The sequence below is a fragment of the Pestalotiopsis fici genome, assembly GCF_000516985.1.
Source record: "Pestalotiopsis fici W106-1 unplaced genomic scaffold PFICI_Scf_10, whole genome shotgun sequence".
Classification (NCBI taxonomy): domain Eukaryota; kingdom Fungi; phylum Ascomycota; class Sordariomycetes; order Amphisphaeriales; family Sporocadaceae; genus Pestalotiopsis; species Pestalotiopsis fici.
The window spans coordinates 1,534,451-1,551,803 of NW_006917100.1; the positions used below are offsets into that span (position 1 = coordinate 1,534,451).

Consider the following 17,353-nt stretch of genomic DNA (forward strand, 5'->3'; position numbering starts at 1 on the left):
TGACTAGAGTCCCACAGAACATGTCTCTTGAATTACGTTTCTGTGAGACCAATGTCGATGGAAACTCGACACGACAGGGTCATTACTTATATAACTGCGAATAAATAATGAATTGCATGCCAGTGAAGACGCTGGCATCTCCTAGCTTTTGCCCTTGCGATACCCATGTCCAACGATATGAGAATGCGTCTCCTCAAGTCAAACCACCCAGCTAACCAGGGCTCACGCCGGGGGATTCTCAAATCACTGCCAGTACGCAGCAAGAACCACATTGTAGCCGCCGGTTCCGAGTTCATTGGGACGTTTCTCTTTCTCTTCTTCGCCTTTGCGGGCGCCCAAACCGCCAACACGGCCCCGGGCGGCGACGGGCCCGCCGACCCAGCCCGTCTCCTCTTTATCGCCCTGAGCTTTGGCATCAGCCTGGCCGTCAACGTGTGGGTCTTTTTCCGCGTCAGCGGGGGGCTCTTCAACCCCGCCGTCAGCCTGGCCATGGTCCTCGCGGGCGCCATGGACGCGGCCCGGGCCGTGCTGGTCGTGCCGGCGCAGCTGCTCGGGGGCGTCGCGGCTGCCGCCGTGGTCGGGGCCCTGCTCCCGGGACCCCTGGCTGTCGGCACGGCGCTGGGTGCCGGCATCTCGGTCGGTCGCGCCTTGGTGCTGGAAATGCTTCTCACGGCAGAGCTGGTCCTGACGATTTTTATGCTTGCTGCCGAGAAGCATCGGGGTACGTTTATGGCGCCTGTGGGTATTGGGTTGAGTCTTTTTGTGGCTCATTTGGCGTAAGTGGTTTTGCTCTTATTCTTCCATATGCACTCTACTTTCCAAATGACGTTTCTTGTACCTGCCGTATCTCTGACTCGTGGAAATGATATACCAAACAGAGGTGTGTATTATACTGGCGCGTCCCTAAACCCAGCGCGCTCGTTGGGTCCGGCGGTAGTCACGGGTCACTTTCCCAGCGAGCATTGGATCTACTGGATCGGACCTATACTGGGCTCTCTCTTGGCATCGCTGGTGTACCTGCTCGTCAAGGCCGTGGATTACACCACCGTCAATCCTGCCCAGGATGCCGCTGGGGGCGGCGGCGATGACAACAACAACAACAACAACAACAACAACAACAACGCATCCCGAGAAGAGGGACATGCTTCTCACGACATTGATGAGGGAGGGCCCAGCAGGACGGATGCAACGGGAAGCAAGGGTCGGGCCTACGAGCAGAGTCCGAGGTTGGAAGATGGAGAGGGATCACGGGCTACTCAGTAAACCTTGATGATGGAAAGAATTCTCGACGGGGGTTTCGGTACGGGTGATGAAAACGGTACTACAAACGGACTTGGGCATGGAATTTCAAATTGCGTACCCTCCTGCCCTATACTGCTAATGATTGATGAAGAAAATGGTTGGTTGTGCCACGGGATTACAGTAAGTAATGGATCAATTCCAATAAACAATTCCCCCCAATACGTCTTGTCTAAAGTGCTCAAGTGAATAATATTGACTTGTTGAAAGGGATCAAGACTACATTGTAATCATTTTGCTTCCTTGTGCGAGCGAGTTTCTTATAGCCTCGAGCATCATCATGCTATTTCAAGGACTATCGGACACCAGGTTGAAGTCATGTTCTTTTCTCACGTGACATTAAATCCATTGGACAGATTTCATGCTTACATGGCCTTGGTCTTACTAGGAGTGCCCAAGTTCCACAAATATGCACATGAGCGTGGTGCAAGACGTTGTAACAAGATTGTGTCACGGGTATCTTGGTATTGACGCCCGGTCCAGAGCCTCGAGTAGCACGATATGGAGCCGATTGGTGATCTGGGCCATCTTAACGCTTGATCGGTTGAGTCGTGTTCACCTCTTTTTGTAATCTGAAGGTGGCTCGACACCCTGTGCGAGTATCATCTCTGCATATGCTGTAAAACCACACGCAACGATGCTGGATCAAAGTCATGTCCACTCGGTAAAGACCAGGATCGATTCGTGACATCTAACGGCGTACCGAATTACGCGTGAATGGCTTGTGCTTGCAAAAGTCCTGCTCAAGATCATGCAAATAGCCATCATTATGGCGCCATCGGGATATCTTGCATGTTTTACTGCATTACAATTCTTTTTGTCATTGGCCGTCTCATTATCCAAAAGTGACCTCCGATTATGGCTCCAAGATTATTATACACGTAACTCCTTGTCCTCGAGACGCTGCACGCCTATCACCGACGGCTCGTTCCCAGACAAGGGCCACTCCAAAGGTTGTGTCCTCGACGCCTCAATGGCGCGATCCACCTCGGACGGGGTCATGGACACTTGCGATACAATGGCGCCTCTCCTGTTGTTGTTGCCATCTGTACGCAGTGCGGTCAAAGGATACCCATCATCATCAAAGACCGCCGCGATATCCGTGTCGGCCGTGGTGCTGGGGCGCAGAGTACCACCCAGCGACGCCCGACTTCTCGGGTCGCTCGTGATGTTTTGACCTTCCTCGGCGTCGTCATGCAACTTTCTGCCGGTCCGCCGCGACGTGTTGACCTCGCCAAACAGTGTTCTCATGACCGGAATACACTGCACCATGATTGTTCCCGCCACCTCGGCCGAGTACCAAATCATTGAATGGCCTTGATGCCCTGCGGTTGCGAGACGATTAGAACCAGTGTGCAAGTGAGAAAAAGAGGCAAGTAACTAACAATAATACCAGTCATCCAGTTTTGAGTTGGCGGGATCGTTTTGCCAGGCCTGCCGGATTGCCGAGATGATTGCAACGAGAATGCCCAGGCTCAATGTTGCGCATAGTCCAATCTTTTCCCATCGTTTGATGGAAAGCTTCCATATAACCATCCAAGGAAAGAGTGCCAGGGCAAAATCCATGACGATATTCCAGATATTGCCGGCAACCTTGACTCCCGCCGCAATGCCATAGTCGACACAGAAGCCTTGCATCCGCCAGTAGTTTTGGTAGTCTGCATTGCCGCAGTATTTGGGCCAGTTCATGAAAACCTTCAACACCATGAGAACGTTGAGAGTGACAATGCAAAACCAAATTACTGTTTTGCGACAAATGCCGAGTCAGTACGGAGCGGACGAACCACAGCGATGCAAATTCGGAGGGAAATGCTCACATATCCTCTGCGACTCTTGTATTAGTCTCAGCAGCGTCACAGCAAACGCTGTTTTACTCCATGTTTGCCCGACTGTTGTCCCACACGATGATATCGTGATGAGAATCAGCATGCGATCGTCCCAAGTCTTGCTGACATAACCGGTAGTCATTTCCGTAGTGATGATTACATTCGTCGCCAGCAACACGAGCTAAGCAGAGAGAAAGAAAACTAGTCATCAGCATTGGTTTACATATGAGATGGATAGTGTGCTGCTTCTTTTCCAGCAGCGAATACGCATCGGATGCAAATCAAGTTTTTCCTTACCCAGCTCAAAAAGAGTATATAGTCATCATACCACAACCCATATCTATGGGTGACTTTACACCATAGTCGGAAACCAAGAAAGGTGCTTGCGCCACCAAATAAAGTCCATATGCCAATGTTGACTTGCTTCACAGGTGACACAAAGTGATAGGCAGGGACGTGCGACGAGGACATAATCGCATCTTCAAAGGCTGTTTTTTTCGACGTCGTCGAGACGCAGCAGTAGCGGGACTGCCTAAAAGGGGACAAGACAGGAAGAAGATTGGCGACGCGACCTCTTGAGCAAGGACATGCTAGGATTATAACAATTTTGCAAAAAAAGAGTTGGCAATGGGTTTGTCCTTGGGGGCCCGGTAATTCCGCCAACCCAGACAGGAAGTTTGTTCGAGAACTTTACCTGTTTGGGGGACGACGTTGACAAAAAGTCGTGGTCGCGCCTCGATAGATTGGCTGTATGTACCCGTTTGCCTGTTGAGCCTCGGGGGCAAGGGGGATGAAGGGATGGTGAGAAGTGATATTGCTCTACCACGTGGCTGGGATAGCGCCCAAGGATCAGACGAAATTGAATTGGCCGGATACAAGAAACCCAAGCTTCCGTCTTACTTCGCGTATAATTCTTGGGAATTAGTCGTGTTCTTTTCTTGGGAGATTGTTGCAAGTATATTGATCTCATCTTCTCGTATGCGCTGAAGACAAGGGTATGGTCAAGGGGGTGCCTGGTCACTTCTCCGGGTCCCCGGGCGATGAGATCCACTTGTGACGAATCGAACCGACCTTTGGGCTTGCGGAAAATTAACAGTGCAATTTTTACGCGACCCCATCTGCCTTTTTCTTCTCATCCACATTCGCTTCAGCCATGAGATGGCTTCACCTGCGGCAATTGCAAGAGACCAAGTGGGTTGAATGCAACAGAATCCTCGGTGGAGATTCTCCAGAGTGGATTCGTATCAACGGCAGTGCAGACAGTTCTTTGATCTGGATGCCGAGGAGAACAAGACAGCAACTTATAGGGGCGGGGGTTGATCTTCACATGCTGCCAATGGCGTCGATTGTTTCCATTAGATCACGGTGTCTGATCGCGCATTGCGAATATCCTGGTGATATGCGGGTGACTGGTGGGACGGACATCTTCCGCAGGTTTGTTTGAGAAAGGGAGTCTTTGACGTAGGTGCACTCTGTAGATGGCCGGAGCATGTCGCCGGATGGATGACTCAGTCGACGACAACTTGCTCTTGTAACCTTCAAGTGCCGATTGCGCAATTCGGGGTTCTAGCAGTCAAAGTGAAAGGCACTGGGCAATCCTATACTGCTGCCTGCTCTTCATCGTAGGATACGTGACTTGTCGCCGCGTTGTCGCGCTTTTTTTGTTATATCAAGCTCAAACGAGCACTAAAGTAGCAGAGCCGCAAGTGGTGCTTTCCTATTGATCCATGTTCTGCGCCTCTAGTTTTTGACAAGGTGCAGACTTATTTATTGGGGTGACCCCGGCTAAGCCCCGGGAGGCCCCGAACACCTATTTGGACGCCGCGGCGTTGATCACTATGGTACACTACAGCACACCCTGGTGCATGGGTAGGATTCATCATCCAGCATCTGGCACTAATCTACCGGGCTGACATGTCGCTGAAGCTTGAGATCAGCAACGGCTCACCTGCCACACCTCCAAGCTAAAATGCTCACGAACCGAGCCGTGCTCCAACTGCGCCAGCTCTGGCCACGAGTGTGGAATATCGGGAGCAATTCAAACGTCGCCTAGTCTCCCGGCACCAATGTAGCCGACCTCGAGGACCGAATCACATGATTTGAGAGAACCTCGACAAGATTCACCCCATCGACCATCTTGTGTCGCACCCTGAACCAGAATTTAGTGCAGATGAGACAACTGCAAGCCCCGAAGGGAAATCCTGGCCCTCACCGTTGCCCCGGAGCCAACGTCGAAGCTCTCCTCTTTCACAAGGCCAGGCGACTGGAGAATATCCTGGAACGGAATCTCTACGACGCCAGTCTCAGTTGTCTTGTTCAGCAGCGCAATCTTGAAGTTTGCGGGATCGGCAAGCAAGTCCGCAGTCACTGGGATCCGGAACGCCTGGTCAAACGATGGGTTGAAGATGTCCGTGCCTGGGCTATAGGACTTGACCGCGGTTTGGAACTCCTTGGCGCCCCACGTCACCTTGATGCTGGGATTCAGCTCATCGCGTTGGCCCTGTAGACCCAGGGCGCTGGCGACGAGGACCGTGGCGAGACCGACGACCTGATCTTGGCTTTCGCTCTGCGTAGCAGTGATTGCACCAGCGTCTTCCACAAAGTCGTAGAATTGGGCGTGTACAATGATCTTGGCGTCTGTGGGCTCGCCGCTGTGGTGGACGAGTGCCAATTCCTGTGAGCCACCCTTGAGTAATATCTCCTTGACAGTGGTCGCAGCAACACCAATGTCGTCATCGTCACCGAGGTCGTCGTCCTGGACATCGATGAATATCCGCTGGTCGTAGTCGGCGACGAGGAAATCGTGCGTCTCGTTCCACTCTGGGTCTTTGTCGTTCTTCTTGGTCGAGGTCCGCCACTCTTCCTCGGCGCCGATGGTAACTTTGCAATAGCAGTCGGGGACGTCTTTGATGATCTTGGCCAACAGCCTCTTGGCACCACTCTTCCTGGGGCCGCTGATACCGATTGCCTTCTCCACAGTCAGACGTACTACACCAAGGTGAGGCAGATACGTCTTGAAATAGTCGTTGTCGTTGGAGATCTTGACCAGGTAGCGATTTGGCAGCACCGCCATGGAGCCAATGATGTCCAGGATGACCTTGCGAATCATCTTGTTCACAACAACCCAATCGGCAACATTGGCAGCGTTGGTGAAGTTGAGCTTGAGCTCGGGCGGATTAATGAAAGCCACTTGAGCAGCACCGATCTTCGGGCACGGGTCAGTCTCAACCGTGTTGGGCAAGATGAATGAGGGGAGCATACCAGCGGGATGATATTCGTCAGAGGGCATAGTAATATGGACAGCCTTCCTTTGAGCGTTACATGTTCGATCCCCTGGTTTGCAATTTAGTCATGACCAAGCCAGCATTTGAGTCCTTGCGATAGGTTCTTACCAGCTTAGGGACCATCTTGCCGTCTAGCTCAATGTCGCTCTGCCCCTCCCACGTCACGTTCATGTCGAGCTTGATACCCTCGTTTTCCGTCTTGTGGACGTCCACGGCAGACACTCGAATGGGGACTTTGCCCAGGTCAAGCTTCACAAACTTGAGCGTAGCCAGAGGGCCTGGCAGCATGGATGCAAACATGGGCTCGACAATCTCCTTGACCATCCGGCAGCCTGCGACGTTGATGTTGGGCCATAGCTGTTCGATGATGTCGTTGAGGAATCCTGCCTAGAAATGAACCAATGCACCATGCCAAGATGTAGTGAATGCCTCTCTTACCTACGGATTCGCTACCGCCAGAAGCTGTCAATTTGTCAACAAGAGTAGCCATGGTAAAGATACTTTGGATATCTTGAATTGGAAAACAGATATTTCAAGATGAGTAGAAGTAGTACTGTACAGCTATAGAAAGTCCAGAGGTATCCAGAGGTAGGTAATTTATATTGTTATGCCATTGCTATTCAGACGGGCCAGACCCATCTGAAGAGGGAGCGGACAGCCAAAATAAAGTTGAAACTGCGGGGAAAGATCGATTGATCGTCCAGGGGCAATTGGCAAATAACCAGCTTTCAGCCCCTGAAACACGCGACGTAGCACTCGTAGGGGGCTTCGTGGTGCCTTGTTATTCGTGTTGTCTGGCGGTGGGAAACATGAAGCGGGTTGTTGGGTGGATTGACGTCACACGTCAGACTGTGGAGATGACTAAAAGGTTGGTTTGGGTGGCTTTGTTGGACAAGTTTACTTGGCATGGCTTGCAGCGTGCGCTTCAGCTCTCATAGCTGGCCGCCATGACGATTCGATTCGATGTCACAGTAGATCAATCCGTCGGGTCTGTCTAGTGCAATGCGGAATAACCTGCTCGTCCGAACATGTGACTGGCCCGAGAACAGTTGATATTCAGTCACAGCAGCATCGTGTAATGAATATTCTGGTTCTTGAGATGTTTCACTGCCCCGTTCCAATCATGATCTAGCCACAGTGACAGACATGGAATGCCCCCACGGATTAGCGAATGGAAACAGACCATTGTCTATGGCGGTGACATTGGCAGCGACAATCGAATGGTAGAATTACAAAAGTCGTCTTGTTTCCAACAACTGAGTCATGTTTACATTTCCAAACAGGACTTGGTCGACTTACCACAGGATGCATCTACAGCTTCGAGTTGTACCACGTCTCGTCGTCGTTTTCCACACGAAGCGACATATTCCCGGATCAGACGTTGCAGCAAACTACTATCATAGTTGGGGCTGTAGTCGTGGTCGGACTTGTGTATTCTACGAGGACTGTGGCTGTAAAGTCTAGCGGATCAGTTGCATTTGGCCCTGGGTCTTGTGAGACGAGCAGCTGCGTAGTCGCGTCGGTCCGAAAGTAGACAAAGCCATTTCCACAATCACAGAAGAGGACCAAAGTTGAAGCCAAAAACCCCACCGTCCTTGTCACCCGTCCAGGGGCTCGGAGACTCAGACGTATAGCCAGCACTTTGGAGCTATAGTCGGGACCTTTGGGGCTATAGTTGAGACTGCGGGAGCTATAGTATCTCAATCGCAGGCACGAAATACCACTACATCGTCACTTTCCAGGGGCATGGGTAGCAGCAATGGCCCCGAGGGCCACTTCATCGAGGTAGAATCCTCGTCACCAAACAAGTCGTCGAGTGTCCCAAACGCCCACCAACAGCCCGCTGGCCTCAGGCTAATGCGATAATCCTTTCCAGCAGTGAGACCCCGCCCGAGAAGCCTGGCAGTCCGAATGATCTGCTCTTGAGGTGCAATGGTAAGGAGCTGCTTGCGTAAAAGTTTGCCGCCTCCGCTGGTGGTTGATATAAAAGTAGGCGCATCGCTGATGAAGTCCTCTTGGGTTTCTGGATCGATGATGGAGAAATTTCTCACGTCTGGATTAGTGGCCGTCACGCGCGACCTTGGGTTGGCAATCTCGCCGCGCGGCTGGAGATGATGCTGATCGCCGGTTGTCTTTACGGTTATGGGCCGATCATGGGTGTTGGTGATGGTTATCTGAATAGGCGCCGGCAGCTTGCTGGATCCGGAAGAGTTTTGGTCGTCGGTCGCATGGTCTTCTTTCGCCAGTGCCAACTTGATAGTCAACCTGGGTGGCATTTCCAGCTCAGATACCACTCGAAACGACCTGGACCATGCTGACCGGTGCGAGACGAGGCTTGTGGGCTCAGGTGACGCAGATATGTCTACATCTTCTTGTGTTTGTGATGAACTCCTCCAAGTCCACCATTGGACACCAAGATCATTGCTTTTTGTTTTCAGCGTATATCGATGTCCAGGCTGAACCATTGGGCGCAAGACCGTAGCTGCTCCAAGCGGCACACTCTGAGTCGGGCGACCTCTTCCTCGGAAATCTGTTGGCAGCTTTATAAGCGACTCCAAAGTCTGACTTGGTGAATCATCCTGATAGTGCTCGTCTCGTTCCCTGGATTCGGGGCGGCAGATGGCTGTCTTGGTGTCTTCGTCAATCAATTCCAAGAGACCTTTGTCCAGTGCAGCCGGGAGATCAAAGACGGAACCGTTGCGGCGAATGACCATGTCCCTAGGATCCGACTCGGATGTAACGCTTCTGCGGACTTGCAGATATAATTCGAAAGGTGCTTTGCCTGATAGATCAAATATTGTCGGATGGTAGTTGCCCTGTAGATCAAGGTAGATAGGAATCTCTTTCTTCGTTTCCATGTTGATGATGTGGATTTTGGTGCACAGTCTGTAGTTTTTCCAATGTTTTGAAAGTGTCCTAGGCTCTAGTAATACTCTCAAAAGCCTACAAGAAAACGCGTGACTCAGAGTGGGCACCAGGCAGTGTCATGATGAGTTTTTCGAATAGGGTGGACGTGACGTCTGGTTAGGCAGGACCACAAGACTGAAGGATGCGTCTGTAATACGCCACAAAGGAAACTGTATATCATGAGTTGAACTTATCTAGGCGGTTGCTGTGCCTCAATCTCCCCCGACTGTCCGGACTTTCTCTCCGGTTCGTCATGTCGATCTTTTCTGCAACAAATGTGGGGTTCCTTCCAGTCAGCATCCTGGTTTCTGACTATAATCAAAGAAATACTTGCCCAGCTACATCAGGCAGCCTGATTGAATCCTAATCCATGCCTATATCCTAGTCTGAGGATTCCTAAGAACAGCTGAGTCGTGAAACAAAACAATCTTCAAATGCTTCAATGAGTAATCACCGTTTTATTTCTTCTAGTGTCTGGCGCTGTTGCAACTCCCACAAAGATGCAAGCCGCACCGGCGCGTATAGCACTTCGCCAAACAGAGCCCTCTTCGCATCCCAGAGGAGATGGCGGTCTCTGCACCAACGATTCCAATACCCCAATTTTGACGAGAACGATAATACTCAGCTCTCCCGTGTAAAGGCGATTCACCAGACCGCTTGTACGGGACTGCCACAACTTCTCGTACTCGGCTACGAGAGCATCGTCGACGAACCGTCATCACCTGCATCTACAGTTTGCCGCGCTCTTATTGATAGATACTGGACTATTGAAGCAGATCCTCGATGCCACCAAACGTCAGATCGGCAAATTAGATGATATACATATTACACACCCTATTGAATCGAGACTGCGGCGGGCCTGGCCCCGACATCCGCGCACACAGGCCAAGCTCATACCCAGGTGACAATGGACGATACCAGTACAGCTCAAAGAATTTCGTCCCCGACTTCCTTCCAATAAGGCCTCCCCAGTCTCACAACTTGGACTGCAACTTTCAAAGAAATTTTACCCCTAACAGCTCGGTTGACGTATCGTTTCTCTCGATCCTCAAGACCATCTAAACGAAACAGGATATTGTCCTGCGAGCCGACATTCTTTCCTCCTAGAGAAAGACGCTGGTCGTTTGATACCGAGACTCGAGGTATGACGACTGAATTGCTGTCTTTCGTCCAAGACGCAGGATGTGTACTATTGATTTGTGGCCGCTGGCTTTTAGGAAAAGAGCGGAATCTGACAATTTCCAATAAGAGACCTCGGGTGCAGGTTGACACTGTAGATCTAGGCACAGAGACGCCTGGCCGCCCAAGTCAAGGCCTCCTTGGCAAGATCGCGTGTATCTGTGCTCAGATTTAACACGTTCAGTGAGGCCCACGTAGCCCAGACGAACTCATCATGATCCTCACTGGCAACAATGATGTCCTCGATATCGTGAACCGTGACGGCCCAATTCAGCTGCATGCTTTCCCTTTTGGAGCAAACCAAGGTGTTGCTTATATCCATATCCTCGTCTCCGTAGTATAGATCCGGGATACTCCATCGTTTTTCCCGCAGCATTGCATCGATGCGAAAGACTCTGAGGTTCGATTGGTCTTGAACTGCTCGAGCAATGGAGTCTGAGATGATGAAGTCGCTGTCGTCTACACTACCAGAAGGGACCTCGAACTCGCCCGGCTCGTAGCTGTCATGGCTGCGGCGTTTTAAAAGAAGGATGGTAGGTCTTGAAGACTGTATGTCAATTTTGAATACCGCAGCGGCGACTTGGAGTCTGCTATCGCGGCCGACATTGCCAACGTGTGAGAGGTACTCGGCCTTTGACATGGCAAGGATGTGCTTCTGGTTTTGGGTGAGTGTTGGGCCCATGGCGGTTTGGACAGATGGTGACCGACGCCACCTCCCTAATGATCTTTCTCAAATTGCTATTTCCTGATAACACAAAGACCAAAAGGATATATTTCGTCGCTGAAGTATACTTCCGCTAGGATACAGTATGCTGGCACACCATATATGACGCCTCAATTCAGTGACCGTTGGAATGGTACAATGCGCAATTGAGATCAAGTGCCATTCGAAAGAGAGAGAAGAGGGGACAGATTTTGATGGCAGAACCTTTTTTGTTTTCCTCATGCGGGCTGTCAAACTGTAAAGTCTGGTGTGGCGTCACGATAGGGTTGGCTTTGGAGGGAGGAAAGCTGCAGAGATTCTTATCTAGCAATCACAACTATCTCTTTCGTGCGTGCAATCGAACATTTGTACCCGCGCCGCGCTCGATTGCGCCGGGAAAAGAAGGATGCAGCATTATTCAAGGGCCAGACATTCTTGAGGGGACATATTGCATTGTTTTTGCCGCTCAAAGATGAGGCTTGTGCGCTTACTATGGCGGTGTTGCATTTGCTTGCTACGCCATGTCTCACACAGCAGGTTTCGTCCATCGTGCCCGAGATATGGACCAAACACGATCTGGTCGTTGCTTTTCTTTTTCTTCTGTGTCTCTCGGTTTGACTAGCCATAGGTCTTCTATTGTGGGTAATGTGCTCAGTTCCAATTGACCACGCCTGGGCTGTATGCAGTCGGGCCGGGTGCATAGACGAAGGATCTGACAGACGGATCCGGGGTAAGAAGATGATGGATCTTCCAGCTTCTTGGTCGGCTGGATCGGTGGCCCCTGTGGAGCCACAGGACGTCCCGCACCTGCAGAAAATATTAGAAAAGAAAGCAACTGCACACTAGAGTATGGACTTGGTTCATGCAAAAGAAGGTCTTTGGGAAAGGATGAAAACAGGAACATTGGCAAATTGTTGTTTTTCTTGTTGATATTGTGGCGGCAAACAGACTCTTTTCCCAAATTCACCAACGTGATCAAGTTACGAGCGCCCAGGATTGATAGCTGGTTTGCACGCGGGTATTTCCGTACCTGCTTGCTTATTTCTGGTCCTGCATCGACACTCGTTCCCACGTGCGACAGATTTCTGACAGGCGGAATCAACAAACTTCATGCTCGGATTGGAGTTAGACTTTGTGAGATACCACAACCTTGAAAGCCTGAACCCGCCTAGACATGATGAATGCTATGTGTGGACATTAATCGTATTAAAGGTTGATAATGTGTAGAGAGCAAGGCTGAACGAAGCCAGCCACAATGAGGATGGATGGAACGAAGATCGTATGCAAATGCCAATTGAAAAGAATGAATCCTCATATGCTACTTGATTGTTTATTGGCTCGCTTGGGCTTGCTTACTGCAAATGGGGCTTTAATGGGTGGTTCTTTTGATGGGGAGGGAAGCACAACAGCAAGTGTGCATGCGTTATGTATTGGTGGGTGCACCACAGAGAGAGAGAGAGACAGGGCAGGCAGACAGACAGACAGACAGATGGCTTGAATTATCTAGAGGTCGTGGCATCAGCTGAGCCATTTCAAGGTCTAAAATGTTCATATAATTGCCTCGTCTCTTTTCCGTAGACCGTTTCAACGCCAACGACATCCGTTTTCTTGTCTAAGATGCAATGGTCGAATTGCAAATCAGCCACTTCAACGCCAGCGCGGCAAGCGAAGGTGCCAGTTAAATAACTCGTGACTTTGTTGCTCGTACCCAACAATGCATGAAGGGTAGGTCGTAGGTAGACAATGGCGGGGGCCCGGGGGGCCACTACGGGGGGCCTAGCCTGTGGGTAGACCTGGAGACCTGCTGGAAAGGAGAATTGGCGTCGATCATAGACCGTGACGAATGCCCAGGGAGGGTTTAGCGCCGCTCGAACCTGGGGAGTCGGTCGATCTTAGTGCCACTAATCACGAGCTTTTGGGGGTCCCCTACCGGGCCCTAGGAAGCCCCTAGAAGCAAGGTTAAGTGCGGTAGAGTTATTGGGTGGACCACCTTTCTCCTGTCTCGTCCAATACCATGTTTGCACTTCTGCAAGGAGTCCAATGACTGGAATGTACGAGGGAGAGACCAAAAGTGCTCATGTGCGTGAGAGAAAATGTGTCCGTGTCTGACCAAACAGCTAGCAGTTGGGTTCGTTCCAGGCCTCGGGTAACTGGCTGGGATTGGGGGGCTTGAGAGAGGAGCCCAGTGTGATTGATTCTGTCGCTGCCAAAGAATGACTCTTCTTCGCACTCATTCCCACCTGTTCTTTTGTGCTTGATAATTCTTCTTCTTTCCTTCGCTGCTCTCTGCTCTCTTTCGGTAGCTTGCGTCGGTGAAGCAAGTTGCTTTTTCCCATCTCTACAAGATACCCATCATCGAGGTCCTTGCTGTGCGCCTATAATCTATTGTCCATCCCGCGCGCATACGCATTCGGCAACCTATCGGTATCCGCTACGATCGCTTATTCAACAACCACCACCCCGACTCACACTCGCTGAGAATCTACAGAAGCCCAACGATCTCGTAACCCAACATCATTTCGCCAATCGCAGCGACGGTCTTGTGGCAAAACATACATTCTTGGAAGAAGAAACCCGGCATTCCAGTCTCCGTTTGCCAGCAACAAGCTTTCCCTTGTTCTCGGAGCTAAAGGCAAGACTTGAGCAACTTTCGCTTGTTTCGCATTATACTTTACGACTAGAAACAGCCGACGATTGATCCTAGTCTGGCGCAACGGCTACGTGCCTAGACACCGCTGAATACTCGCGGCTCGTCGTACTCGAATCATATAATACTTAATTTTTCTTTTTAATCGGTCACCAACATCATCACCATGATGCGCACGTGGCTATCCGCTGCCGTTGTGCTGTTTGGTGCATCGTCAGTCCTAGCCGACCAGACTACATGTTCCCTTGACAATCACTGTCCCGAGGAGACACCATGCTGCTCTCGTAGGTGTCCCCATATAAACTCAAATGTCTAAACTGAATACTATTCGGATTCCCAATTGTCTTTTTTTTTTGTTACTGATATTTGTATAGAATACGGACAATGTGGCGTTGGTGCATACTGCCTAGGAGGCTGCGACCCTAGAATGTCGTTTTCGCTAGACTCTTGTGTGCCAGCACCAGTCTGCGCCTCCAAAACCTTGAAAATGGATAACACGGACAATGTTGTAGACGTTTCCAAGTACCTGGGTGACCCAACTCAGGCCGACTGGGTGGCACAAGGCAGCGCCGTCCCATTCAACGGCAATACTCTCTTGACCATGAAGCCCAACACTGCTGGCACCGTTCTCGCATCGACGGTATATCTGTGGTATGGAAATGTCAAGGCAAAAATCAAGACAGGCCGAGGCGCTGGAGTCGTCACGGCCTTTATTCTCTTGAGTGACGTCAAGGACGAAATCGACTACGAATGGGTCGGCACTGAACTTGACATTGCACAAACCAACTATTACTTTCAGGGTATCCCCGACTGTAAGCAGCCACCCGTCTCGCAGAATGATCTTGCATATTGCGTGACAGCGACTAATGCAATTTCTAGATACGCACTCGGCTAACATTACTGATGTATCCGATACAAACGCCAATTTCCATGAGTACGAAATTCGCTGGACTCCCGACGACATCACGTGGCTTGTAGATGGAGTAGTTGGCCGGGTTCAGAAGAAGTCAGATACTTGGAATGCCACTGCGAACCAGTGGGACTTTCCCCAGACCCCTTCTCGCCTTCAACTGTCCATCTGGCCAGGAGGAGCCAGCACCAACGCCAAAGGTACTATTGACTGGGCCGGTGGGCCGATCGATTGGGACAGCGCCGACATTCAGCGAGATGGTTACTACTACGCCACTTTCGGCGAAGTGGACATTGAATGCTACCAGACCAACACGCCTCCCGGCACAAACTCTGGAAAGAGCTACACGTACAAGGACGCAAAAGCAACCAATGATACCGTTGTTGATGGCGACGACAACACAATTCTCAAGTCTCTGCTGGGAACCGGACTTGACATGGACAAGGAGCTCCCCGCCACAGCCTCGGGAACCGCCGAGGTTATTCCCGGTCTCAGCGGCGGCGGCCCCGGCACAAACGGCGAGGCTGCCGGCTCAAGTGATGGTGGCAGTTCTAGCAGCAGTAGCGGCAGCAGCAGCAGCAGCGGATCTGGATCTACCAAGTGTGACAGCAGCAGTGGATTCCAACAGAACTGCAACAGCGACAGCAGTAGCACCAGCGGCGCAGCCGTGAGACAGGACCACATCCTTATTGGTAGCTCATTTGCCGCAATTGCGACTGTTTTGGGCGCTTTAATGCTATGAGCTGGAAATTTGCATTGGATCTTGAGAAGAACTGTATATAAACCACTTCGTCGTTCACCATGAGGCTCAGACTGCATCGAGATTGAACAGCACCAAGTCGATATTCGCATTTTATTATTTTAATCGCAAGAGCAAGGTAGAAGAGAATTCAATTTGAATGGACTTGGTTGAAAAGATGAAAATTGACTCACCAATTCAATCACATCAACTTACTCTATCTCGATCGAATTGCTGTCACCCCCAAGTGTGCCATGAGTACAGATGTAAACATGTGAAAACGGGCTGGCTAACATTTGTATACTGCAACAGCCGTGTGACTAATGGATCCCAAATTATCATAATGCGCCTTGTCATCCAAGACAAACATGATTGAGAAGAAATCGATGTTCTGATGTTTTGATAATGGAGCTCCCTCTGTTATAGTCTTCCCGAATCCTCCTCGGATCCGAAGGCTAGTGGCGTCGCCGGTGTCCCCACTCGGCCTGATAGACCCTCCGCGTCCTCCCGCAAACCATACGACTCCAGTTCCGGGCAGGAAGTGGCTTCGGTCCGGGCAGTGATAAGTTCTAGGTTTATCCGACTTTTACTTGAGTAATCCCAGCTAGTATAGATCAAAGGAGTCATTGCATAGGAGTATAAAAGATGTCGATCTGCCCACCATCTTGTGCTCCCGAGATTGAATACCACATTTCACCCTAATAATCATATTAATATTATAGGATCTGTTTCCAAGATATATTCCGCATCACTAGTCTACTCTCAAGTACACATGTCGACCAACACCAAAAGTATAGCATTCCTTGGAGCCACGGGCGGCTGCGGCCTCTCGGCTCTCCGACACGCCCTCGCAGCGGGCCACACCTGCATCGCCCTATGCCGGACACCGTCCAAGCTAACGGACCGGTTCCCGCCGGCAGAGTATCCCCACCTCACGGTGGTCCAAGGCAACGCCCACGACGTGGCCGCCGTGAAGCGGTGCCTGGTTGACCCTCGGCACCCGGACCAGCCCCGCCTGGTGGACAGTGTCGTCTTTTCCATTGGCGGCACCTTCATCCCCAGCCGGCTCACCATTGATGACCCGCATGTCTGTGAGCGCGGCATGGAGACGCTGCTCCAGGCTCTTGCCGATATTCGGCGGACTACCGTGTCCCAAGGTGGTGATCATGATGATGATGATGCCCCGACACCGAAGTCCGGTCCGGTCATCGTGGCTGTTAGCACCACGGGTATTTCCAAAGCCGGGCGCGACCTGCCGCTCGTCATGTGGGCGCTGTACCGCGGCATGTTGGGCGTGCCGCATGCCGACAAGGAGGCCATGGAGAACAAGCTCGTGGCGGCCGACGAGGACTTTGTCGTGGTGCGGCCGAGTCTTTTGGTTGACGGTGGAGGTGGAGGCGACGGTGAAGCGCAGGCACCTGCGAAAGAGGTCAAGGTTGGGATCGAGGACTTGAAGCACGGGCGCCACGTTGTTGAGAAGCAGGCTTGGGGATATACCATCTCGAGGGAGGACGTTGGACGTTGGATGTATGAGAACTTACTCCGCGGCGACCAAGGTGGCGAGTATATTGGCAAAGCTGTTTCGCTAACTTGGTAAGTACTGGTTTCGAGGTGATCTCGATTGCCTTCAAGGTGATCACGCTTGGATGTTGCGTTAAGCGAGAATTGTTATACACTACCGTCACGAGAGTCTTTTATTCTCGTTCTTGCAAAAGGGGCGAGACATTGAGGGTTTCCTTTGTTTTTCCCTTAAATCAATTAGATGACGTTGAATTGGAGGTTAGCATAATCCATCCATGCCACATAACCACAACTATACAGCGATACTTTCCAAGTCCTAAGTTTTCTTTTCCCACACC

At 51.1% G+C, this 17,353-nt stretch overlaps 7 protein-coding genes across 7 annotated transcripts; 3 read left to right on the forward strand and 4 right to left on the reverse strand.

The window, feature by feature from the left end:
* Positions 1–165: 165 nt before the first annotated feature.
* Positions 166–1,263, forward strand: PFICI_12688 (uncharacterized protein; the record flags this gene model as incomplete). Its single annotated transcript, XM_007841269.1, has 2 exons — positions 166–776; positions 879–1,263. The coding sequence occupies 2 exons, from the start codon at positions 166–168 to the stop codon at positions 1,261–1,263; spliced, it is 996 nt and encodes a 331-aa protein (XP_007839460.1).
* A 909-nt stretch (positions 1,264–2,172) lies between these two features.
* Positions 2,173–3,267, reverse strand: PFICI_12689 (uncharacterized protein; the record flags this gene model as incomplete). The annotated part of the gene is made up of 3 exons (XM_007841270.1): positions 2,173–2,624; positions 2,685–3,041; positions 3,117–3,267. 3 exons carry the CDS (start codon positions 3,265–3,267, stop codon positions 2,173–2,175), a joined length of 960 nt encoding a protein of 319 aa, XP_007839461.1.
* Positions 3,268–5,163: 1,896 nt separating this feature from the next.
* Positions 5,164–6,899, reverse strand: PFICI_12690 (uncharacterized protein; the record flags this gene model as incomplete). Its single annotated transcript, XM_007841271.1, has 5 exons — positions 5,164–5,274; positions 5,338–6,330; positions 6,387–6,458; positions 6,518–6,796; positions 6,852–6,899. The coding sequence occupies 5 exons, from the start codon at positions 6,897–6,899 to the stop codon at positions 5,164–5,166; spliced, it is 1,503 nt and encodes a 500-aa protein (XP_007839462.1).
* A 1,210-nt stretch (positions 6,900–8,109) lies between these two features.
* PFICI_12691 (uncharacterized protein) lies at positions 8,110–9,267 on the reverse strand (the record flags this gene model as incomplete). Its single annotated transcript, XM_007841272.1, has 1 exon — positions 8,110–9,267. One exon carries the CDS (start codon positions 9,265–9,267, stop codon positions 8,110–8,112), a length of 1,158 nt encoding a protein of 385 aa, XP_007839463.1.
* A 1,328-nt stretch (positions 9,268–10,595) lies between these two features.
* Positions 10,596–11,177, reverse strand: PFICI_12692 (uncharacterized protein; the record flags this gene model as incomplete). Its single annotated transcript, XM_007841273.1, has 1 exon — positions 10,596–11,177. One exon carries the CDS (start codon positions 11,175–11,177, stop codon positions 10,596–10,598), a length of 582 nt encoding a protein of 193 aa, XP_007839464.1.
* Positions 11,178–14,011: 2,834 nt separating this feature from the next.
* On the forward strand, positions 14,012–15,497 carry PFICI_12693 (uncharacterized protein; the record flags this gene model as incomplete). The annotated part of the gene is made up of 3 exons (XM_007841274.1): positions 14,012–14,129; positions 14,220–14,657; positions 14,725–15,497. The coding sequence occupies 3 exons, from the start codon at positions 14,012–14,014 to the stop codon at positions 15,495–15,497; spliced, it is 1,329 nt and encodes a 442-aa protein (XP_007839465.1).
* A 769-nt stretch (positions 15,498–16,266) lies between these two features.
* PFICI_12694 (uncharacterized protein) lies at positions 16,267–17,091 on the forward strand (the record flags this gene model as incomplete). Its single annotated transcript, XM_007841275.1, has 1 exon — positions 16,267–17,091. One exon carries the CDS (start codon positions 16,267–16,269, stop codon positions 17,089–17,091), a length of 825 nt encoding a protein of 274 aa, XP_007839466.1.
* Between the last annotated feature and the right edge of the window lie 262 nt (positions 17,092–17,353).